At 39.8% G+C, this 25174-nt stretch overlaps 5 protein-coding genes across 13 annotated transcripts in view; 4 read left to right on the top strand and 1 right to left on the bottom strand.

The window, feature by feature from the left end:
* Positions 1-471: 471 nt before the first annotated feature.
* Positions 472-2765, top strand: Or82a (Odorant receptor 82a). 2 transcript variants are annotated; one of them, XM_030387486.2, is made up of 6 exons: positions 472-807; positions 1047-1233; positions 1857-2202; positions 2264-2368; positions 2478-2630; positions 2692-2765. In XM_030387486.2, exons 1-6 carry the CDS (start codon positions 504-506, stop codon positions 2740-2742), a joined length of 1146 nt encoding a protein of 381 aa, XP_030243346.1. In that variant the 5' UTR covers positions 472-503; the 3' UTR covers positions 2743-2765. The 2 variants fall into 2 exon arrangements, with proteins under 2 accessions (XP_030243346.1, XP_089112515.1); XM_089256389.1 differs by having other exon boundaries at positions 2264-2398.
* A 146-nt stretch (positions 2766-2911) lies between these two features.
* LOC108649144 (omega-amidase NIT2-A) lies at positions 2912-4292 on the top strand. The gene is made up of 5 exons (XM_018098155.3): positions 2912-3046; positions 3105-3445; positions 3501-3681; positions 3769-4002; positions 4057-4292. Exons 1-5 carry the CDS (start codon positions 3037-3039, stop codon positions 4146-4148), a joined length of 858 nt encoding a protein of 285 aa, XP_017953644.1. The 5' UTR covers positions 2912-3036; the 3' UTR covers positions 4149-4292.
* A 156-nt stretch (positions 4293-4448) lies between these two features.
* Positions 4449-6070, top strand: LOC108649086 (uncharacterized). Its single transcript, XM_018098088.3, has 2 exons — positions 4449-4936; positions 5079-6070. The coding sequence occupies exons 1-2, from the start codon at positions 4627-4629 to the stop codon at positions 6035-6037; spliced, it is 1269 nt and encodes a 422-aa protein (XP_017953577.1). The 5' UTR covers positions 4449-4626; the 3' UTR covers positions 6038-6070.
* A 161-nt stretch (positions 6071-6231) lies between these two features.
* flip (ankyrin repeat and SAM domain-containing protein flippy) lies at positions 6232-8012 on the bottom strand. Its single transcript, XM_018098676.3, has 4 exons — positions 7603-8012; positions 6940-7185; positions 6678-6882; positions 6232-6548 (listed from the first exon to the last, which is right to left on the bottom strand). The coding sequence occupies exons 1-4, from the start codon at positions 7993-7995 to the stop codon at positions 6325-6327; spliced, it is 1068 nt and encodes a 355-aa protein (XP_017954165.3). The 5' UTR covers positions 7996-8012; the 3' UTR covers positions 6232-6324.
* Positions 8013-10669: 2657 nt separating this feature from the next.
* The window catches only part of cpx (synaptic transmission protein complexin), a 29026-nt gene continuing 14521 nt past the window's right edge, over positions 10670-25174 (top strand). For 2 of the 8 annotated variants that reach the window (XM_089256398.1, XM_089256397.1), the window contains exons 1-3: positions 12699-12852; positions 14252-14495; positions 17416-17576. In XM_089256398.1, the coding sequence (XP_089112524.1) occupies positions 17522-17576 (55 nt within the window). In that variant the 5' untranslated portion in view covers positions 12699-12852; positions 14252-14495; positions 17416-17521. Of the gene's footprint in view, positions 10689-11212; positions 11396-12695; positions 12853-14251; positions 14496-17415; positions 17577-21228; positions 21241-22102; positions 22362-25174 lie in introns of those variants that run through there. The other 6 variants (XM_089256396.1, XM_089256395.1, XM_089256400.1 and 3 more) reach the window with 6 other exon arrangements.

Genomic DNA, 25174 nt, shown 5'->3' with positions numbered 1-25174 from the left:
TGAGGTTCCGGATAGAACTTCGATGCCTCTCATGGTCAACTCCACTAATGAAAACAAGTTGAGTTAATAAGCCAAAAAAGTGAAATTACGTAAAGCAAAACGTAAGATTGTGTGTGTTTTTTTTTTTTTTTTTGCGTTATTTGTTGTGTTTGACTGTTATGAGTTGATTAGGTTTTGATTGTGCACAGTTCGTTCCTCTGGATTATTTAAAACAAGTAGTAAAACGATTGCGAACATTCGCTTTAAAGCCTGGAGGTGAGCGTGGAGCGTGGAAAGGTGACTATGGGACTCCCACACCAAGCGGCCAATTAGTGTCACCAATGATAATTCATGATGTCAACATGTCAACAAATGTCCTCACAATCACAGTTATTAGCGAGGATATTGTCAAATGTACAATTAACTGAACAGGCTACCAATTAAAATTGATTCTCGTCTCTATATATAGACTAGTTGCCCTCAGCTCTTTAAACAGAGCACAGAAAGCATCGGCAGGTCAAGTCATGGCTCGGTTATTCCAGCTGCAGGAGAACTGTCTGCGCCTGATGGGTCACAACATGGAGAGTTCTGGTGAGGGGAGTCCGTCCCTTGGCCTTCGGCACGTTGTATCGTTAGTATTCGTGCTGTCCGCCGAGTATCCAATGCTGTCGTATGTCGTCTATAATCGGGATGACATGGAGCTGATTACGGCCTGTCTCAGTGTCGCATTCACCAACTTGGTGACTGTCACCAAGATATGGACGTTCCTCGCTTACAAACGAAGCTTCTTTCAAATGATGCAGAGTTTCAGACAACTTGATTCAAAATGTAAATCACATTAATTACTTTATGCGCCAAAGTACGGTAAGGCAGCAATCTTATTTATTAGGTTCATTAGGTGCAACTTACTTATATATTTTGCTGCTTCTGGCAAGTCAAAATTAATACAGAAATTAATTTCTAGTTCTATCCCAAAGATAATTAAATACACATATACTTATCTGATAAAAATAACACAGTCAATGGTATATATTTCTGATACTAATTAAACTTCAAACTATGCACAGCTCAACATGGAACAGAAGGCTATGGGTATGTGGAGCACGGTAACAAATTGGCCACGTTGCTGGGCCGTGCGTATTGTCTGTCCTGCGGCTTTACTGGACTCTACTTCATGCTTGGACCCATCATCAAGATTGTCACCAACAACTGGCGGGGCGTGCCTTATGATAGGGAGCTGCCCATGCCTATGAAGTAAGAACACTTATCGCCGTGACTGAGCTTTTTTTTTTTCGTTGTATTAGCTGGGGTAATCCGTCTCCGTTTGGCTAAGCTGATATTCGCTTCTGAGATGGGGGTGATATAAAAACCCTGAAACCTTTGTCCTTTGCAGCTGCTTTGCATAGAAAGTAAAGATAAAAGGAAAGGAAGGTCTACTTAGTTCCTTTTATTTTTTCACAATTTCGAAATGACATTCTTAAGAAATGTGTCTACAAGGGTACTGGCATTTTATATTTTGCTTGTAAAGTAAAGAAGGGTATATTAGTCCACTTGTCTGCACGACTTTTGGTCCTAAACTTTACCTCCATACAAATATAATTTTATTTCCTAACAAAAATTTTTAGTTTAAACTAAAATACTTTTTGTTTTTGTTTTTATTTTCATTTTTATTTTAGTGTTGGGCTCAACACTTTTTCCTTGTATATATGACCCAGTAAACTTCCTTTCTTGAACTTTGAACTTTTGTTTTTTTATAACAATCTGTTTTCACTTGTGGCAATTCACCAGCTAGTAGAATATGCCTCTGGGAAAATTCCATATTAATTTCGTGCACATTTTATCCTACTGTTTTCCCGTTTTGTTGCTCCTATCAACAGGTTCCCTTTCAATGATGTCGAGAGTCCGGGCTACGAAATTGGCTTTATCTATACCCTGTTCGTAACTATCTTTGTGGTGCTGTATGCCTCGGCTGTGGATGGGCTGTTCATATCGTTTGCGATCAATTTACGCGCCCATTTCCAGGCGCTACAACAGAACATTAACCTCTTGGCCTTTGAGCAGGAAGAGCAGCTGGTAGAGAAGCAAATGGCCGATGTAGTCGACTACCATGTGCAGCTGCTTAGCCTGTCCAGGCAACTGCGCCACATTTACACGCCCATCGTCTTTGGACAGTTCTTTATCACCTCGCTAGAGGTGGGCGTCATAATCTACCAGATCGTGACGGTGACTATATACACTATTATAAATATTACACATCTAGCTGAAGCGAAGAGTACTTTTGCAGCACTTGGATTCCATCATGGCCCTTCTTGTGTACTTTTCTTTTTTCTGCTCCATAATGCTACAGCTCTTCATATACTGTTATGGTGGGGAGGTTATCAAAGTGGAGGTACCTGCACTCGTACTTTTATTAACATATGTCTCTATCTGAGATTAAATGTCTCTGAGCATATTGGTATTCAGCTTATATTTGTACAAAGTCTTGTATATTTTCTCAGGGCCTACGAGTTGGGGTGGCTGTCCAGACATCCAATTGGCATTCGGCTACCCACAAACAAAGACGTTCCTTGATTTTTATCATGCATCGCTCCCAACGAGAGGTGCTCATCAAGGCGGGCTTCTACGAGGCTTCCTTGGCCAATTTTCTAGCGGTAAGTAATTGATTGAACTGATGTCAATGCGCATCTGATAACTCACTTTGATTTTATACAGATTCTTCGGGCTGCCATGTCGTTTATAACGCTGATTCAGTCGATAGAGTAAAATACACAATGCAAAAATAAAAATCAGCTCCGATTTAATATAAAGGCTTCTATTGATTATAAATACTTGAAGGGGACATTGAATTATAATAAAAAAATACAAATCGCATCTTGATTGATAACACAATTCAAAAACAAGGTTGTTAGGCCCAGATAGGTGCATTGAAAATCGAGCTATAAAATGGGAAAAATGTTGTGAACAAATCATCAATTGGCAACTGTCGTGCGATTAACTCGAACAGAGTGTGCTAGCGAGCGCTTGTGGTTGTGTTGTCTATCCCATACAAAATATACGATGAGTAACAGTAAGCAAAACGTATAAAATCACTGGAGTCGTAATAGAAATCTGTACCTCTTAAATAGAACTTACACTGGGCTTGCTACAGCTGCCCGTAGGCAAGGACGTGGCGGATAATGTCCGTCGGGCTCTGGAAAGCATAACGCAGCTAAAAGCTAACAATCCACAGCTACAGCTGGCAATATTACCGGAGAGCTTCAATGGCCCCTACAGCGTTGAGGAGTTCGGGCGGCATGCTGAACCGGTTCCGGATGGTCCCACTTGTCGGGCGCTGTCCAATCTAGCCAGAAAGCTGGGTATCTATATCATTGGCGGCAGCATAATTGAGCGGGATGTCTGCAATAAGCTGTACAACACGTGCACAGTTTGGGCACCGAATGGACAACTAATTGGCCGCCATCGGAAGGTAAGTGCATTGCACATAATTAAGTAGATCTGCAGCCTCCCCTCGTTGCTTTCAGCTGCATCTCTTTAATATGAACATCGAACCGGAACAGCTTGGCGGTGTGCAGTTCGATGAGGGTGAAGCCTTGACCGCAGGCAACGAGCTGACTGTGGTGCAAATCGGTGCGCAAAAAGTCGGTATCGGCATCTGCCACGATAAGCGGTTCGAGGAGCTGGCGCGTCTCTATCGAAACATGGGTAAGTGCTTCTGCTATGATAAGCCTTTAGAAAGTATTATACTTATACTTTATAAATATGTACATATGTATGTAAATGACGGTGTAGGGTGCTCCATGATTGTGTATCCCTCCGCTTTCTGCATCTGCCAGGGCCCCATGCACTGGGAGCTCTTGCAGCGAGCCCGTGCGATGGATAATCAACTGTTTGTGGTCACTTGTGCTCCCGCCCGCGACAACATGTCCGGTTATGTGGCATACGGACACTCGATGATAGTAGATCCATGGGCGAGGGTACTGCGCGAGGCGGGCCAGGGTCGTGAACTGATTGTAGAAACAATTGGTAAGTAGATTACTTTCCGCGAAGAGACCTACTAAATGTCCCACTTCTCAATAGATTTCGACACGGTGGATGAAGTGCGTCGCCAGATTCCCATCTACAAGCAGCGGCGTACTGATATATACAACCAAGCCAGAGCGAACATTTAAAAACTGGGGAGCGTCTTGAAAATGTGAATAACTTTTAATGACGGACAAAATTTGTAATGTAGACAAGTAGATTCCCTATAATTGATGAGCATCCTTTTTATACTTTACAATAATATACTGAATATAATCAGGAAATAATGATTAGCTTGCATGTCAGATATATTGATGGGTCACCCATAATTAGAAGGGAAATTGGATAATCTATAGTGATCAGAAATACGTGTATGGTACCTAATTTACCCTACTTCTTGGACTTGACTTAAGATCTGGTGCTTCAACGAGTCTATAACATAGTTTAAGAATCATAGATGGATCATAATACCCTATAGAGTTTTCCTTTTCGTAAGGGGTATAATTAAGTCAGCAAAGCAGCGGGAGAGCAATAGAACTGCTGCTGATACGACTCGACATCAGCTCTTATCAGCGCTTGAGCTTGGGCAACGGCGGATGCCAGCAACATAGCTGGCTATACAGCTCGATGCTTAGTGTACTGGAATACGCGTTGAGGAAACAACAACGAGAAGAGCTGAAAGCGAAGCGCAACCCTGAGATCGAAATTAAGCAACAGTGTAAAATGTGGACTGCTGCACTGTGTGTTCTCCTTTGCGCGTGCTTGGTTGCTACGGCGGCGCAGATTGCATACACAGGCCACCTCTCCGAGCTGCGCATCAAAGAACTAAGCCAGTTGGCTATGCGCATGGAGCACTCTATCAATGCCCAGAAATACGCCTGCGACAGCTACTACGACTACGTCTGCAGTCGCAATCGTCCTCTCTTCTCGGTTATGGGTGGGTACGAATATAAAAAATAGTGGTATTCTGTACCTAAATGATTGGATACCTAATTATATATTCAGCCTCTCGATCAGCTGAATGGAAAGCAAATCATTAGTTTATCTAGCTTGCCATTAAATTATTAAATCCCCTACAGGTCACCTGCCGCCCAGCAGCGATCTCATTCAGTTGCTGACTAAGCTGCAAAACGACCCGGAGCAGTTCGAAGCGAAGCAGAAGCTAATCGACTTCTTCATATCGTGCAACACCCTGAAGTCCTTGCAAGATTGCTATCGCGAGACATTTGAGTACTTCAAACCGCTCTTTGGCTACATCATTACCAAAGACCTAGTGGAGGGCAGTTCGCATGAGTTGCGTGACTTTCGGGATCTAATCCAACGCTTTGTGAACCGCAGTAAATCAGTTTTTGGAACCGACTCCCATCCATTGCGGAATCGATTACAAAACTATAAGGAAAAGTTTGCTACGCCCAGTATATATTTCTATGCCGGAGACCTGAACCGAGAGTACGCCGGTCTGCGCATATATCGCGAGAGCTACGAGCACAATTTGCGGAATCTCGAACAGCATCGAAAGCGCAACTCAACTTTCGAGCTGGGTGTGCAGCGGACGATGCTTGACTGGAGCTTGTATCTTTACCAGAGTCGGTACAAACCCATGTCCTACTTCTATCCCACGTTCACCGTGCATTTGTACATGACCATGTTTAACATTAGCGAGCGGCAACGGGACTCAACGCACTTCCGGGAGGAGGCGGAGTGCCTCAAGCTGCCCCAGTACGTGAACGTGCTAAGCGAGGCTCGTATGTTAGCCGTCATCTATCTAAAGAGCTTTAGGCACACTTGGCAAGAGTATAGCGATTGGATACAGTCCTCGACAAAGCATCGCGCGATCTACGACCAAGAAAACGAGATACTTCGACACTACCAGTTGAGCAACAAGCGAATCTTCTTCACACTCTTCGCCCAGAACTTTTGTGAGTTTGGAAAGGAGCTGGCCGAGCACGTTTTTTACCTGGGCCTCAAGGAAAACGCGGACTTCTTTAATACTTACTCTTGCGGCTATCAGACGGAAATCACAAGAAATTGCGTTTAAAATATATTTAGAGTCTAATATTTTTTATAATCAAAGTTCGATTCATTAACTTATCATATAAACCATAGTATATATACAAATATATACTTTTTGTAGTATTAATATGCTAATACATATTATTATTTGAATATGAAGTCTGAAGTGTTCTTCGAATCTATGGTGCTCTTCCAAGTAACCTAGCTCCTAGACTAGTAGTTATCTAGGGTAATGCATGAGTTAAGCTGTCAGAGGGACATTCATTAACGCGTTCTTCGACAGATTTCATACTGTTAGCCGGCCGGCTGCACTTAATCTTTTTGGCCGGATTGTGGTGATGTGTTAGCCAAAGCTTGCGTAGCCTTCGCTTGCTCCTGGCGAAACTCGTGTACCTTGTCGAAATAATCCGTTGCCTGCTGCCGGCGATAAAGTCTGGCTAAATCGCAGCAGCTTTTGCCTAGCCCATCGCGAGCCCCGAGCTTGGCACCGTGTGTAACCAAAAGCTTGATAAGCTCCAGTCCAGCATCCATGACCACTGTGGGGTGTAAGGGTGAAAGGCAGTTAAGCCTAAATAATAAGATTTGACTTTGAAGTGAACAAGTACCATATACATAATATATGGTGTATACATATGTGTAATGAGCCAATTCTAACAGTCCGTTACCTGCCCGCATTAGCAGTGTCCAGTCGCAGGCATCTCTTGCTTCCAGGTTGGCGCCAGACTGCAGGGCAAACTTCACCATTTCCAACTGATTGGCATCAACGGCGCAATGCGCGGGTGTCATTCCATTGCAGTCAGTCGCTTCCAACTGCGCCTTTTTGTTCAGCAAAATTCGGGCCGACGGCAGATGGCCATGATAGAATGCCAACTGGAATGACCACGCGAGTGATTAGTTGAAGCGGCCCAAGTGATCCTTTCCACTTACATGCAGTGGGCTGCGTTTGTTATGTGGATTGCCCAGATGCACGCTGCAGCCAGCCGAGAGGAGGACATCAATGACGCACATCTCGCCCTGAATAATGGCATTTGCTAAAGGGAGATATCCGTTCGGACCAGGATAGTCCACCAGACTGGGTCGCCGCCGCAGCATGCGCTTGACCAGAAATTGCTGCGACTTACGAATGGCTCGATACAAACAGTTTGTGGATGGTAGCGCTGCTTCCGTGGTTGCCTACATCATTACAAAGCATTACATCACTTAATACCTGTAATAAATATAGCATCTACAGGGTATAAATAGCCTACACTATAATGTATTTATGCGCGTTGCATGCATATGCATATGTGCATGCTCATGCAAATACACAAACACACAGATTACAATTTGTATGCATACTCTCATTCGACGATTTGTTGTGGTAGTAAGTGATACACCTGTAACTTATAGACTATAAGTATTTATATGCAGCGTATGCAGTTACAAATATGCATATGTTAGCCAATATATAATGGCTTTCAAGGCCCTAAGTGCAGAACTGATTACCGTATGCAAACAACTCAAACGACTTCTGGGATACTATAAAATTTTATAAGGAATAAGCCTAAAATATTTTATATATGTATATAATAAGAAGAATCAGCGCTTTACAATGATGTCCGGTGAAATGGCCACTGTTTCGTAGTGACTGCCATCCAGAGAGGGTCGTAGAGCTCGAATGCGTAGTCGATAGCCGAAATTCTCTTCCAGGTGGTGGATGGTCTGGGGACTCGAGCTCGCCCATAGCACTTGCTGCCAGCCGTGTCGCTTGTGGTACTTTTCGATGCTGAACACAGAAACGGACTCCGGGCTAGGTGTCCAGTCGACGCAGACGCTGTTCACCGTCTGCTTCGAGACGCGTGTCTCGAAACCGAGCCAGGCGGCCACCAACGGGAATGGAGGATCGATGGGAAGCGGTGGTGTCGAAGTCGATAGGATTGCAATTTTACTACTCGTGTGGTCTGGCTGACACGAATCCTGATTGTTGTTTATAATTTCGGACATGCTGCATGCCGTATATGCACACATTTGCCCAATTTGCCAGCTTTATTGGTTTGGCCACATGCCGACTGAGCTGGCTCAGCTTTGATACCTATTCCCAATCCTATTTCCCCGGCAACGTCAACAGAAACGTTACAACAGTAACAGAAACAGAAGCAGAAACAGACACAGCAACAAAAACAACCAAGGAAATTGGCTTTGTCGATTTCACTTTGCCCGCAATTCAGCTCGCTCGCCCTTCTCATAAACACTTCCCAGTAAGTCCATTAAGCATTTGCTCCACGTTGTAACGTAATATTTTCTTCATGCATAATATTCAGTAGGGAATCCCGAATCTGTTTGTATTGAAACCAGTTGCCGTAAAGAAATTTTTGTGGTTCAGCTTACGCCCCGAATATCGAGTAAGAGCATTACATTTGGGACAGCCGAGCAATATGAAATTTCCCTTTATTTTGGTTGTTAAATCAATAAATTGTTGCAACATTGCTGGTGGCTGTTGATTGCTTGTCCTGCCGCCCGTTTCACTGTCCATTGCAGGAACGCTCAACTGTATATCCGAGTGAGCTGTAACCAGGAAAGTGCTGCGAAGGCGGAGAATACAGACAGCAAGAGAGAAAGAGAAAGAGAAAGATAGGGACAGATAGAGAGTGGTGCATGTAGCAGTCAGCCCAGATGTACATAGTTTTTTGATCTACCAAAACTGAAACTGAAACTTTTCTCTACTATGTCAATGTCTGAGTGTGTGTGTGGACAAGTGTGTAGGTGTGTGTGTGTGGCAGCTTGCTTACTTAACGACCCTTTGACACACTCTGCAAGTGGGGACAGGGCTCAGCGGATAGGAAATAGGGGCTGCGAGTGGGGCAGGGGCAGGTTTCGTTTATCTGTCGCGCGCATTGTGCCAACTCATCGACCACTACAAAATTACAGACTCAAAGGGCAGCATAAAAGGGAGGCAGAGATATCGTACTCGTAGCTGGGATGACGAAGTAAACACAAAAGCTATCGCACACAGCCTGCCACATACATACACCTAGCCTGCCTGCAACACTCGTCCACACGCACACACACACACACAGCAAGGCATGCAAAAAAAATTATCATTTGTCAAAATCACAACATGAAACCGTTTTAAATTAAGCCATTCCGCCGTGTACATCCGACCACGCCCCTTCCCCATCACGCCCACCACCCTCTTCCCACCTAAAAAATGACGTTTTCTCTGCGGCTGAAGTGAAGTTTAGTTGTCATCTTTAGCTGTGACTGTGGCTGCGGCTGCGGCTGCGGCAGCTCTTGAATTCACATTGATTGACGACGACCGCCAAGTGTATGCCGCCTCCAGGGAAATGAGGGGCTGGAGGAGCGGCGGTTAAGGGTGCGGGCAGTTTGCATTAAATATCATGGCCGTCAGCTGGCAGATGGCAGTGAGGGGTAAATTAACTTTATCATTTGGCTTGGCATAAAAGAAATCAATTCCGAGCGCTAAGTGCGATTGCTCCATTGCTAAGTGCGATTGCTCCATTGCATTTTCAATGGCATCGCGTTTCAAAGCAAAATCATTTTCCAGCTACAAAACAATATAAAATGGAATATGAAATAAACAATAGTAGGGGAGATTCAAAGAATATGCGCAGTGAAATTGATTACTTCCCCGAATGAGTTTCTTATTTGAAAATTAAACGAAATTCGTTGGTATTCATATGTTATCAAGAATTATCTCTGATTTGTATTTTGTTAGTAGATGAAAATCACAATAAATTTAAATCTAAAACAAATATACATATATGTTAATATCATACAAATCATAATTTAAGGCCCTCAAGAAAACATAAATAGATAAATAACAAATCTTCATATATTAACGATCTGAGTCCAGTGATAATTATGAAATGATGATGTCATTTATGTACTTGTCCTATCTATTCTTAGGATGTAATGAAATAGTATTAATTGTATTGTTTATATTTTGTATAGAGTACTCAACCGGTCATTTATATTATACATACATATGTAAATAAAATGATTTACGTGTAATCGCTGTAACGTGGGACCGAAGAGCACCAATACGGAATAAGCTGCATAAGCAATGGCAGCAGTTGAAGTCTTTCTTTCATCAGTCTTTAAATTATCAAACAAAAGCCGAAAACCATAGGCATCCTCCAAATGTGGCCAATTTGGCTGGCATAGTCAGGCGGGGAGGGGTGGCTGAAGGCAATGCCAAGAACAATCATAACAAAACCAATAGACGTTAACGGAGGAGAGAGAGAGGGAAACAGAGAACGATAGAAAGAGAGAGAGAGAGAGAGAGGATGAGGAGGCTTAGGCAGGAACGAAAATAATAACGAAGGAAGCGCTAAAGACAGGTGGCATAAAACGTAATGGGTTTGATTTTAATCTAAATAATGGGCTCTGCGCTGCGTGCTGACGTACATGGCTTAATTAAATAATTTATATAAATTACCTATACGCCTCTTACACCCTCGCAGCACACATACACACACATACATTAGTTACAAATGTAGGCGCAAAGCGCGCGCGCGTTCCCTGCGTGTGGGTATGTCTTTGTGTGTGTGAGTCAGGTGCTGCTACCTCGCCTGTAAAAATTTCAGTAACTTTTCCGTTTATTTTTTGGGGCAAGAGCAAGACAGTCGGGCATTAGTCTGTTTTATCAGCGCTTCGTGTACGCTCGACAGCTTCCGGTGCGTGTGCTAAAAATTTACAAGCGGAACATTTGTATAAAAATTCAGACGATAAACAAGAAAAACTCACACTCCCATATGCACACACACGGATGTCGCCGGTTACCATATCCGTGCATTTCTTAATAAGCCAACAATTTGCCAGTGCATGCACCTGGCAAATACATTTATCGTTTAACATACATATGTATGTATATCTTGTTGTCGCATTGCTGCACTATCAGCCTTTTTTCAGCTAGCCAATTTAAAGTCAGCAAGCTTTCTTCTGCCAAGAGCTTTCGTTTGGGGTCAACTTACAAAACTGACAATCAGCCCGTCAGTCAGCCAGTCAACCCACTGGTTTGCGACCGAATTGAGAGCCACTCGATAGCTGCTCTCGTTCTGGCAGCCGTGCAACTGCCAACACACGGTCTCTCTCTCTCTCTCTCTCTCTCTCTCTCTGACTCAGTCGCTTACATATTTACGCTCTCGCTAGTTGTCCGCTCTTAGCATGTTGGCGTTGTAAACTGTGTGCAGTGAATAACAGTTATTTGGTATTTTCGTTGTAGTTGGGCTCGAAAAAAGTGTTTTTTGTGAATGCCAGTGGCGAAACAGATTTGTTGTTGTCACGCCGCGAACAGCACTAAGTGCAAAAGGAAATAGTAATTTTTAACAAATTTGTTGTTGTTGTGGCGTAGTGTGTTTAACGGTGCCTTCAACGGTTGTAGGTAAGAGAATCCCGCTGCGGCCCATCAATAATACAAGTGTAAACTTTTTTTTCAACATTTTATACCAACGAAGAAAATAAAATGAAATGAAAAGCCCGCCCTGAAAACAAAGTATGCGCCATCCGCGGTTCTCACTCATGACCCAGGGGAAAACGCAATTCGCCTAGGGCCAGAACGTGACATTCATCTCAAGCAGAACTAGCGCAGGTAGCCAGAGGTGAGGGGCGGTTCAACGGTAATAAGCAATTTGTGGCTACAAAAAGAAAGAGGAAAATAAATAGAAGCTAAGGAAAATATAATTGATTGCTATATAAAGCAGAGACAAAGAAACTATAATTGATAAAGTGCAAGACAATAAAGTTGGAGAGCATTTGTTGGATTTATATCAGACTAATTAGAATTCTTGCGACAGACAGGCAGACACTTTACCCTAAAGGCAATTGATGCACTGACCACTGAGCAGCGGACCTGGCAAAGAACTTTGCAATTTCCTACTTTCAAGCTGTGCGTTTCCGCTGAGCCACAAAAGTTAGCTTTGTATTTGTGTGAATGTATGTGTGCGCGTGTGTGTGTAAGTGTGAGTCCGCGTAAGCTAATGGCAAGTGACAGGGAGAACAAAGGCGTCAGGCATAACTCTTTCGCAGCTGTGTGTGCCATATGCTGAGCTTATCAGTGCCATTTGTATACATCACTTCTATTATTTTTTCTTCTTTCCTTGGGGGCAGGCTATTTCATCAACAACAAATCAATAATGCATAATTTGCCCATATGTAATACTTAGCGTAAAACTCAACATTATTCCTTGACGAACTTCTCTCATTTGCGTGGCGCAGGCGCCGGCCGCAAATAAGTAGGCAACACTTTTTATTTCAAAGTCAAAAAGTCAAAAGAGAACGAGACCAGAAAGAGAGAGAAAGAAAGAGAATACCCGCGAGTGTAAGCAGCTCGTATAAAAAATTATGTAACACAAATAGAAGTAGATGAAAGGCGACAGCAAATAAATATATTACTAGTTAAAAAGCTAAAAGCTATTATGTACGCACTCATGCACACATATGTAGAAAAGCATAAATGTACATATGTATATGTACAAAGCGTTCAGCTTACTCAAAGAGCGCGTTGAAGTAATGAGCCCAAGCTCCCGTTCATGGGTTAGAGCAGCACAGCTAGTGGTTAGTCACTCAAAACGTTGGGCGGGGAAAATTCCAAAAAGCTTTGGCAAAAATGTATGCTACCGAGTGGAATCATGTGAGTGAGCGCTTTTGCTTGTCGTTATTTGTTGTAAATGTAGGCGCCGTTTCGACTGCGACGCCGACGCTGGCGCCGCTGCTGCCTACAGCTGGCTGTCTGGCTGCCTCTGTTCTGCTTTGCTTTGCTCGCTGCGCGCCGTAGAGGCCCGAGTTTTCCATGTAGGCGACTCAGCCGTGCGACACAGAAGAGTGCGAACATAGCATGAAGTAAGAAGCGCCAGTATAAAATACGAAAGTAAAGTGCACAAAAAAGTATTGAATAAAATAATGGAAAAAAACTAGCACATACGCATGCTATATATATATATATATATATATATATATATATATATATATATATATATATATATATATATATATATATATATATATATATATATATATATATATATATATATGTGTGTGTGTGTGTGTGTGTGTGTTATTTACATAGCATATGTATATGTGTCTGCTTGTGCGTGTACATTAACACTCGCTTAACAGATATAATATAATACAATGCCCAGATATATACTTAGATATATTTACATATGTGTCTGCTTGTGCGTGTACATCAACACTCGCTTAACAGATATAATATAATACAATACTCTTATGCATGTATAAGGAAAGCCCACAATCTGTGGCAAATCGATTAACAATAATTAAATTATAAACAAATTTGTTGCTCATATGGCTCTTTGCTGAGCTTCATTGGCAGTGAGAGCTAAGGGCAGCTGAATCGGCAAAGTGAAGCCTTTTTATTTAATCGGCAGGCCAAAAGTGCGAATGTTCTTATAAGTTTGATCTAAACAGAGTTGTCCGCAACGTTTGTTACGTAAAAATACTGTCTGTATATGTGCTTGCATTTGTATGTGTCTACCTGCCGCACACACGCCTGGCTCAGCCTCGTAATGGGCACTTCGTGCACGCTCGCATAAAAGAAACCCTAATAAAGAAATATCGATAAAAACAACAAAACACGAACACACACAAATAACTGTATACAACATCGCCGAATATTAAGTTCACTTTCAGACATAATTTCCGTTTTTAGATGAAAACATATGATATGATTATTTCTATGCTACTTCGTTTTTGTATCTATGTAAATTACTTACACCACTTCAGAACAGGAGTTCATAACTTTAACTTTTCTTATATACATATACAAGTTAGACTTAGAAAGCATGGCAAAAATTATCTGCCTGTAAAGTCTGTACTTAGAAATTTGATGCATATACAAGTCAAAGACTTTGTATCACAGCTAATATACCCCTTGCAACACAATATACAACTGCCTCTGTGTGTATAAGTGTATGTGTATGTGTCTGCGTGCTTCTGTTTAAATTGGCTGCAATATCGGTAGGCTCTTGTGTTATGTAGGGTTCAGCGCTCAATAGACCTGACCCCCAAAACAAACTCATTAAAATCGTATAGAGATCTCTTTCTTATCAACTATCGCGTCTCTCGCTCTATTTCTCTATCTCTCTCTCTCTCTCTCTCTCTCACTTTTTTTCTATCCATCTTCCTCTCTCCCTCTATCTCTTTATCTGGATCTTTTCGGTTTTATCTTTTGGAGCAGTGAATTCATCCAGTTTTATTGTTGTCTGTGTTTACTTTGCAGCAAACTCTTTCTGTCTGATGCTCGCTCTTCTTAGAGGATTTCTTTAAAAACAAAACAAACAACTTTTAAAACTTTGCTTCTATTTCTACAACATCGACCACTACAACTACAACTACAACTACATCTACAACTACAACTACAACTACGACTGTATCACCAACAGCAACAATCACACCATCCAGAGCAACAACACACACGTACAGCAACACACGCAAATCTAAGCGGAATATTTACGGAACAGTAGGTAAGTAAATGCACAGATGCCCAGCTGAAAAGTATTTAAAAGTAGCTACAAGTATCTCAAAGCGTTCAAACTATGCGGGAAGTACGCTTCAAGCAGGCAACTCACTAAAACTCTGCATCAACTTTGCGCATTTTCACGCGTGAAGTGGCCAGACACCGCAATGCACACCTGATTTACCCCTACCACTTTAGCTAACAGTCACCTAATGAAAAGTTTTGATTTGTGACCACGCCCACTGTTAAAAAAGTTCGCCCCAAAAGTTAAATTTGACAAGGTTTGTGCTGTGTATACTTATTAGAGTCTTATTCTTAAGGTGAGCTCCAAAGTACCTGATTTCGAGCTACCAATTCAACAAGCAGTTACCCAGTGAAAACTTTTGTGGTCATTACGGAAAAACATTTCGCATTATCATTTAGCTTTATTGGATAGCGCCACTTACATATACTTAATACATACCTCAATTAGAAAGATAACTTTTCAAAAGTAAAAATAGAAATGCTAAAGAACGCTACGTATACTAAATATAGATTTCTCTCAAATGAATGAACATATCGTAAATTAGCAGCTGACTCTGTTAAGGTAACACCGTATACAAATTATATCGTTTCATTCACAAGAATTTTTATGAAATTTCTAATCTACCCTTAGCTAATGCTCTCTTGAAAAGGTAGACGAGATTGTTCCAGTTAAGTTTATTCTATTGTAAGTGTTGCAAAAGGGCTTTCCAGTACCTCAGAATATCTTGCGTATGCTTAATATAGTCACTATTTCTTTAGAACCAGTCATACCTACAAATTATGCTCACTTTCAGCCAGACACAAGTTTTGATTTGCCCCACTGTATAAGTGAGCCGAACTTGGCAAAAGGGTTTCTATTTGACATTGGATTTTGGGCAGGCTTTTGGGCGCGTATACATGATATCGCTGCTGACCCCTTGACCCCGCCCTTATGTTAAGGAGCTCCACTTACTGCGACGTCATGGGAACGAACAAAACTCAACTTGGCTTATTTGCGTGTTTATTGGCTTTGGCTTTTCATATCAGAAAAACAACTTCAATCGTAATTGGATAGCCCAGCAAAAGAAATGCGAATTGGCTTTTGTTGAGGCACACCTGAAACAGCGGCAGCTGCTGTTTCTGCTATTTGCCCATCAAATTCTAAGCACGAAACCCATAAATTTTCGCCTTTTATTTACATATTTTATAGTAGGAGCAGAAAAGCCTTGACTAGTCTCTTAGAATTCTTTTGTTTCGAGCAACTTGCCAGCTTTCGCTTCAAAAATTAAAGCTAAGATCGTAAAATTTGTAAACTGACAGTCTGAAGCTAGCCCGGTTCGCTCGATTACCACGCATGTAGATATAGAAATGTTGACTATTCTTGGACACGACTGAATAGCGAATAGTCAGCTCGAATCTAAAATTTGAAATTAGTCGCTTACTATTTCGTAGTTTAAGCAGCAGACTAAGTATACCAACTCCTCAAGCCATTGCAATATATTGTAAAATAGAAAATTATCTTATGTTGACAGTCTTAAAAGGCTGCATTAACGTGGTGGTATGAAACCATTGGAACTTCACATTATTAGTCACTTGTTCTTAATCAACTGAAACTGAAATACGAACAGCGCAGTTTACAGTTATGTCTGGAATATATGTAGCTCTATTCTTATATAGTTATAATTCACTGTCCGATAGCTCACATAACTAAAGCAAATGCATTTAAAGCAAAGTGTATGCTTAAAGTAAATTTCGTAAGAGGAAAATGTTTTTCTTGTATTTTTTGTGGACGGGTCCTGGAGTAAAGTGGGGGCTGGGTGTTGGGGCTGTGCCCAATAAACAACTCTGTTGACGCGTGGCCGCAGGACGCCTGAAAAGCTAAAAATTCTTTGCAGCTCCAGCTTAATTCATTAGCTTTGCGCAGGAAGCAGGCAGGCAGGCAGCAAACGAAGGGGAGACTGGAAGGGAAAGCAAGTCCTGAGCTCCGTACATCCTGGCGATCTGTCAGGCTATCTGTATATTCGCACTGCCTGTCTGCCTGTCTGCCTGCCAGCTGTATACTTTTTATGTCAAACTAATTTGGTTGCTCGTTTAGCTGGGCGTTGTTTTAATTTGTTGCAGCCCTAGCCACAGCCCCAACCCCACTCCCATTCCCATACCAGTCACGCCCAAAGCTTAAGTTTGTTAGCCCAATTTGAGTAGATATTAATACATGGCCATGAAGCCGCTGGTACTAGATGAAAATGCAAATGAAAATGGAAATGGAAATGAAAATAATCCGTAGCCGCGATATTTTAACAAAATTGCAAATTTTCTCTTTCGATTCTCGTTTCTGCGGAGTAAACAAGTATATTGGCTTTCTTCAGACTCCCTGAAGATGTAATATTAGATGTTTGTACTCGTGGAAATAAAGCTTTTTCTAATGTGGATGACATTTTGAGCCGCTTAGCTTGAGGCAATTGAACTCTGAGCGAGTATTAATCTACTAGCTACAGGCAGCTACGAAGTTCTTATTTAATTTTTTGGTGCGCCCACATTCATTAGAACATTAATATAATATTAGATTATGTGTAGTAATTCAAGCAGGCAAGTAGGCAGGCAGGAAGGTTGCGCTGGGTAGGGATGGGCTGAGCTGGCCTGGGCTGGGCGAGTAATTCCAGAAATGTGCTTCACACACTCTCACGGACAGAGCCCAGCTGTAAACTGGGAGCTGTCGAGAAGTGTGCTCGGACAGTCGGCGGCATTTAAGCTAATCGGCTTAAAGTATCAGGGGTTCGGCCACTAGCACAGGTGACAGGACAAGTTGGCTGTAGGATGCAGAAGAAGAGCTCTGGGGCTCATTGTCCTAAGCATTGTTCTGTTTGAACACAATTTAATTTGCTTGGCTTTTTTCTGTCTCTCTCACAGTTTGGTTTTCTTTTCAGTTGCGGAGTTGGGTGCAACGAGAACCGTGACTACACCTTTCAATACCAACAGCAGCATCCACGCCCACAGATCCAACAAACAGGTGATAGCAAGTAATAAAACACAATGGCGGCGTTTATTGCGAAGCAGATGGTTGGAAACCAATTAAGTGCTGTTAAAGGTAAGTAAAATCTACAAACAAAAGTTCCAGGCGAACAACTAGTTTTAATGGAAGGGGAAATTTTTATTAATAAATTATGAGTAAAATCGAAATTTAATCAGAAAGCCAATATATTATAATTAAATACAAAATGTATGTTAAATGGATCCAATGGATCCATCCACAGAAAGATATTTGTATGTTGAGTATTCGTAGCATAACTGAATAGTTAATATACGTACCAAAGAGTTCACAATTTACAGACACCTAAGCATTAGAGCTGTCTAAATTAATTAGCTTCATAAAGGCCCCAAAATCTTATGCTATTTGCTATTTCTGTAATCTGTAACTAAATCACAGGTAAAGAAAATCTGGAATTACCAAGTAAACGGACTTAATATGCGACTTTACCTTTATCTTACATGATTATGCTCATAAATATGGATATCTTACTGAATGGGGTGAATATACACAAATATAAATATATATACATATATATATACATATATATATATATATATATAAATGTATTTTTGGTATACCCGATCGATAAACATACATAATTCATTTTCAAGCTACTGCACAGCGCAGCAGATGGAGGCAAGTACAAGTAACTGCTACACATGAAAGTGGCTAACGCTTTTAGCTACCACACCCGCACCTCTGGCGTCTCTTCGTCCTAACTCTTTTAGCTGCTGTTGCTGCTTTTGTTTAATCGTTGGTTGTGCAATCGCTTGGAAAATCATTGAATGCTTTCAAAAACGCGGCGCTAGAATATTTTATTTAAAACGCTTATCAACTGGAAGCATGCGACATACCACAATGCAGCATATGGTCTATGGCAAGCATTTACATAGCCACTATATATTGTGTATCTGTGTATCTAGCCGTCTGTATTTGTGACGCTTTAGGTACAAAGCACGCTCTCGCAATTCGCTAGGGTCTGGTGCTGCTGCCTATAAGGCCGAATGGTTATGCCCAGCCCCAACCCCGTTTCCATTTCAAACTCGAAATGAGACGGGCCCCATGGTCGAATTGTTTCCTCTTATCAAGCGCAGAAATTCTGCACGAATGCGTCGCCAAGTGGTTCTAACAAATTGATACAGTTAATTGCGTAGATTGATGCTAAATTCACAGAACTCTGGCAACGACTTGGCCCAGCCCTAATACCACTTACAAAGAGCGAGAGCAAGCAGAGCAGTGACGTCTAGTTAGATAGATAGAGTGAGAATGAACGAGCTCAATCATTAGCCAACCTACTTGTCCACCCACCTGCCACAAGCACTTGCCACATGCCACTTGCCTCTTCGCACTCCTCAGCTGTCGACTGCGGCTCTGCCAGTTGGCATTGATAGACTGGTCGAAAAACATGAAAATGCTATTAGCATGACCATAAAAATTGAGAAATCAAATCGAAGTTCCATATATATTAAATGCCATATACATATTTCTTAGCACACTTTCAATTGTGCATAATAAAAGTAAGGAGCAAATCAAAAAATATTTTTTGCAACGACCGGCCAATAGCTGAAACTAAATGTTTTACTGCAATGGAACATTGTTTCGAAATTTAGCTTTACAGTTTTCAATCTGTAAATATTTTCCGCCCTGTTAGACAAGAGGAAGAACAGAGGGTGTCTGAGTATGTGTGTGTGCTTTCAAAGCATGGGCAGCTAATGCGTTTCCATTGTCGTCTTCGTGGAGCACAATCGTTGAATTTATTTGAGTTGCTGTCGTGTTAGCCTTTATTACTATTGCCTGTCTTATGCGAGGATAATATATAGGGATTTTTCCAGTTAGCGTAAGTAAGCGTAATAAATGTATCAAACGTGCAGACAGCAAATAACTCCATGATATATGGAGCACAATTTAATCCAAGAACAACTAGCAATAATTTAATACAATTTTAATAAAATGTAATTCCTCTTCTTTTGCAGGTAAGCGTTTGGTTTGTGCAACTTAATCGAGCTCGTACTCAGCGCGTAAGTTGCATACAAGAAAATAAGCATATCTATAAATAAGTTAATATCAATTCTATACAAAACATTAATATATATATAAATATATATACTAATATATGCGGCACACATTTCGATTATGATTTGAGCCTGACTTTCAGTTTTGAATGATGAAACCGAAAATTATTGATTGGCCTTAAAGCATGATTACAAATAAAAGACCATTTGACTATGTTTATCAATTTGTTAAGTTTGTGTCATAGATTCGTTCAAAATTGAAGTTAAAAAATAACAAACAAATATTATTTGTATTATTTTTAAATCCTAAGCATAGCGCTGCACTTTAAAAATACCCACCTTTGAGTTTATTTCTTTGATTTCGGTAAACTACTCTAATTACTAACACACACACTTTCATCAGAAATCATTTTTGGCTCGCAGTTGTCATTAGCTAGTCTGTCATTCAATTGATAACTACGAATTATATTATATACATATATATTTAAGCTTAAGCGCACACACAAATCAAGAACACCGCCCACAACCAACTTAAAAATGAAATAAAATGTACATATTTATACGCTCCTCCCTTTGAACCTATTCACGGCCGAACTTTACCTCATTGTAAAACACACACTAAACACAAGAGCTTGACAAACACCAGTAACAGCAAGATATAAAATACAAAACTCGAAAAAACACACACACTCACAAACAGCTACAGCCACCTTTAAAACGATACCCAAGTGCACAGAAATCCTTAGAAATGTTCATGCACCTCACACAAAAGACATACAACAATGCCAAACGCCTTACTTTCCACGCCCCCACGGCCGGCAAGAATGAATACAGCTGCCAACGCCTTTATACGAAATATAAAGAAAAAACACAATTCAATTTCTTCTATTACAATCTCTTCCTGCCTTCTTCTGATAAGGCTCTAACATTTTTTCTTAATTTTTTTTTTCTTTTTTTTAAAATTTTTTTTTTTTTTTTGTACATGCTTCTTTTTATTTTGTTTTCCCTGATATTAACATGAATACATGCCTCGGCACATCTCATATTGTAAGACGAAGTCGGAAATTTAATACTTTCAGTATGGAATATTTCTCGAGGCAGATCTTGTTCAGTAGCAGTACTCTTAGCATACGCTTCGCAATAAATGTCTATTTCGCGTTTGCGTTAGGTTCGACATCTTTTAACACTAACTTCTACTGACTAACAGATATTTTTCACTAACTTCCTTAACTTGCCAACATATTGTAATACACATTTGTCAACACTTACACATAACTTTTTATCTACATATACGTATATCGCGCATAAGCAGTTCATTTTTAAAACTCAACTGCACTGAAACAAACTTCAATATTAAATTACTCTTTTAATAAACAACAATTACACAAGCAAAACTATTTACTAACTACTACTATTTTCTATCAACTATAATTTGTAACTTATTCAACTATTCTACTTCTCAAACCCCCTCGCTCTATTTCTATTTTTGTCTGATATATGTATATCTTTCCAAGCTATTCACTATAATCTCATACTCTCACGAATTGCCTAATGCCTCATATCATTAGAAATGTAGCCATCTACTAACTATATCTATCGCTATACAATACAAAATCTAAAAAGAAAAAGACAACAAACAGACAGGAGTATTAATGAATATTTACTGTTTACTCTCCTCGACCCCACACGCTAAACAGATGCTGCAGGCGGTAATTTCTCAAGAAATAATACCTATGTAAAACAATACTATATATATATATATATATATATATATATATATATATATATATATTTATTTATTTATAATCTCGTTTCCTTACATTTCCTATACAAACTTTTGTATGAATTACACGCATTTTGAATTCGATTTTGTGAAATTTCAATTTGGACCCCATGTGATATCTGCATTTATTATCATATACTATCGTACTCTATAAAACTGTAAATATATATACACATATATATATTGAGTGGGAATTTTGATTATAGAGAACGGTTTCTACTCGATTTATAAGGCTTTATTGCCATTTAGTTTTTGATTGAATAAAAATTAACTCATAATTTTTTTCATACTTAATTTAGTTTTTTAACAAGGTGCACATACCAAACTCTCGCTCTCTCTCACTCTCTCTCTAAAATACAAATGGAATAAAAGTTTGCACATAAAAAAACAGTTTTCGTTAGTACGGTTAATTATGCATAACAAAACTTTAGTTCTACGAACTTTTTGAACTAAAACTTACTAGAAAGAAGGCAAATCATTTAAAAAGAAATAGTGCGAACTTTAAGTGAATGATAAATTTTTTGGTTAATTTTTTAATTAGCCCAGCAAAAAAAATCTAAACATTTTTTAAGTTCTCCTAAAATTGCCAGCATCTGTAAAATATACTAACTATATATGATGAACAATCTTTAGAAAAATTTGATAAACATTTTCATAGTTAGTATTGCATTCAAAGTTTTTGTTTCTTCTAAGTAAAACAAAAGTAACTAGCAACTATATATATTAATTTTGCGTTGAACTTTTTTTCGTATTTTAAAATGTTACCTATTTTATTATCTTTGGTTACCTATTGCTTCTATATCTACTACTGCTTCTACTTCTTCTCTAACTACTACTAACTTCTATTACTAAAACAACAACAACAAAAATGAAAACTACAACAACCTCTCGTACTCTACTCTGTACTTACAACCATATATGGAACCATACTAACTACAACAAAACAACTTACATCTTCTACCTTCTACTACTACTACTATAAAACTATTCTTAACTACAACAACAACAACAACAACAACAACTATTATACAACGTATTTACAATGAGGTAAAGTATAAGTAATTATTAATGCTATGTATATAACACAGAACTATCTGAACTATCTCTATGTTATCTCTTTGTGTACATCTTTATATATATATATATATTTGTATATATATATATATATATATATATATATATATACATATACAAATATATATATATATAATATATATATCCATATCTGTAGCTATATCTATGTCTAAATCTATTATCTCTATACACATATATGTAAATCTATATCTATATCTGTATCTCTGTATAGACAGAGTAGGGCTTAGACCCTTATCCACATCTATATTTTTTTTAGCTCTATACTACTGTGGCCCTGCACTTCAGTTAGCCTGTTAGTCCTGTCAATAACACAAGTGCTGAGTGTTCTCAATAAAACCAAAAATAATCTGTTCCTGTCGGAAGCGACCGACTAGCATATCTCTTTAAATCATTACGGTATTCTGGTTAGTTGTCCCCAAAGCCATTAACTTAAATCTCTATATATTTTACGCTTAGAAATCTTAAACTCATTAGCTCCTGAAAACTACATATAAGCAAATACATATATTTATTTTGAGAAGTATTTATAATGCATATGTTTATTCGCAAAATATATCTCATCCGTATTTGTAAAAAAAAAATATTGATTAGCCTATTTTCAATAAATGTAGAATATGAACTGAAATATACCGTTCTCGGTTGCCACTTTCAGTTTGTATTTTCACGAGAAAACATTTTAACATGCCACAAACAGGCAAGACAACACCACCTACATGACAGCTACAGCTCCGGCTAGAGATACTGATACACAGGCAGATACAGATATAGACACGGATACAGATAGCTACAGCTGTTACAATGTTTGCAAGTGATGTAGTTAGCGTCCAAATGCAAATGTTGCTCGTTTTTCTCAATTTGTCAGACACATTTGCGACGAGCACAAAGGAAAATTGGAACTTAACTGATATGAAAATTCAATTTTTTTTCCTATCGTTCAATATTTTAACAGACTAATTGATTTCTGCTCCAATTGGTAACAAATATCCAAAGGTGGGGGCTTGAAGAGATTTAAAGAATAACTTTATTTGAACTATCTGAGCATGTTTCTATATATTAAGAGAATTAAAATTAGAGCAGCTGTCAAATTTGATTCGCTCAAGCTCGGTCATCGAATAAAATGAGCCTGGAGCCGACATACCAGCACGTTCTGGCAGGCGCGTAGCATAACTAATTCTGTGGGCGCAAAATACCACAAAACTAAGTGCTAAATGACGCATTTAATGGGCGAAGCGAGTGGTGGTGAGAGTCTAAAGTCTGGGATAAAGCTCGCAGCTCTCACATAAATGCTGCATATTAAAAATTCTTTAAATATCTGTACTGCGAAAAATATTTGCATGCAGTTTATCAGCTGTCAGAGCTGTAGACGCGGGCACATTTTTGTCAAATTTCCAACATTTACCGACATGGAAGGCACATTCCCAACAGAAACAACGCTGGTTGCGCAAGAGGCGAGAGGCGAGAGAGGAGAGGTGTGAGTGGGTGTGCTAGAGTGTGTGTGTGTGTGTGTGTGTGTGTGTGTGTGAGTGTATGAGTCTGTGCAAGTGCTGTTGGCTAACAACTAATTGCTAAAGCTCAAGAACTGAGAAAAGAATTGAGTGCACAGCCAGCGAAATGGCAATGAGATTTACTTGCGTCATTATGAAGAGCCATAAGCTAAGGCCTGGCCAAACGAGGCCCACACAGGAAAAGAAAGAGACACTCTTTGCCACAAGTATAGGACAACATTATAACACTTGCACACGCCCACTTTCGACTTACTTATGCTCACGCATATGGCCACAGCGGCACAGCACAAAGACACAGAAACTGCTTAAAGGGACACTGCCGCCCGAGCTGAAAATGCACTTAAAGAAATAGAGAACCTTAAATCCTTTGAGCGAATCTAGTTTCATGTTCTTAAACCATTGAAGTTCTATTAGTAATGCAAATACTTTTCGAATTGCTAACTGAATAACAGAATAACTGAATAACAGAATAACGTAGAAATTTGTCTTACTTAGATAATGTTTTTTTCATTCAACTTACAAAGTTATTATATAAATGGCTTGGTTAAATGCTGTTCTTCTTCCGATTACTAATAAGGTAATACAATAATAATATGTGATACCTTTACCTTTACAAAATCACGAACAAATTATTCTTTTTTAATTTAATTTGGCATGCGATATTTTTTCGTGAAGTGTACAACTAAAACCAAAAGGTACAACTGTATAAGTTAAAGGTACATGGCCAAATTGTGAAGGCTGTGTGTGTGTACAAGTGTGTGGAAGTGAGTGTGAGGCCATAAGTAAATATCCAGGACTCTTTGAGGCTGTTAAAATATAATTACGCCGGGAATATGGTAGTTGCTATTAGTGGCTATGACAATGAAATCATTTGCTCTGGGGAAGCACCGACTTAGGACTTTGGCAGTGGATACGTGGGCTGAAGTGGGGGGCTAGGCAACGTTTCAGCTGCTTAAGCCAGCATCTTAGAAAAGTCGCAGGAATGCGAGACCGTACACCCACTTCCTGTCATTTGTAAATGCTGCCGTCGTCTCCAGCTCTGACCCAGATGCGGATGCAAAGCCCGATAGAAGCGTGCGTGGTGGCAGAGGGCAACAAAGCTCAGCGGTCTTGAACCGGATTAAGAAAGAAAATAATTTGACGTTCGTGCCTTTTCAGCAACTCCTTGCAATAAAAAAGAACAGAAAAAATTACACTCACACAGATAGGGAGAGCAAGTGGAAGACGAGGAGAAAAAGGAGAGTGGAGAGGTGTGTGCGT

Source organism: Drosophila navojoa, chromosome 2 (assembly GCF_054131105.1).
Source record: "Drosophila navojoa isolate 15081-1374.11 chromosome 2, UAZ_NAV_1.0, whole genome shotgun sequence".
NCBI classification, from domain to species: domain Eukaryota; kingdom Metazoa; phylum Arthropoda; class Insecta; order Diptera; family Drosophilidae; genus Drosophila; species Drosophila navojoa.
Note: the sequence above shows the minus strand (reverse complement) of the source record. Positions and strands in the feature narration are given on the sequence as shown.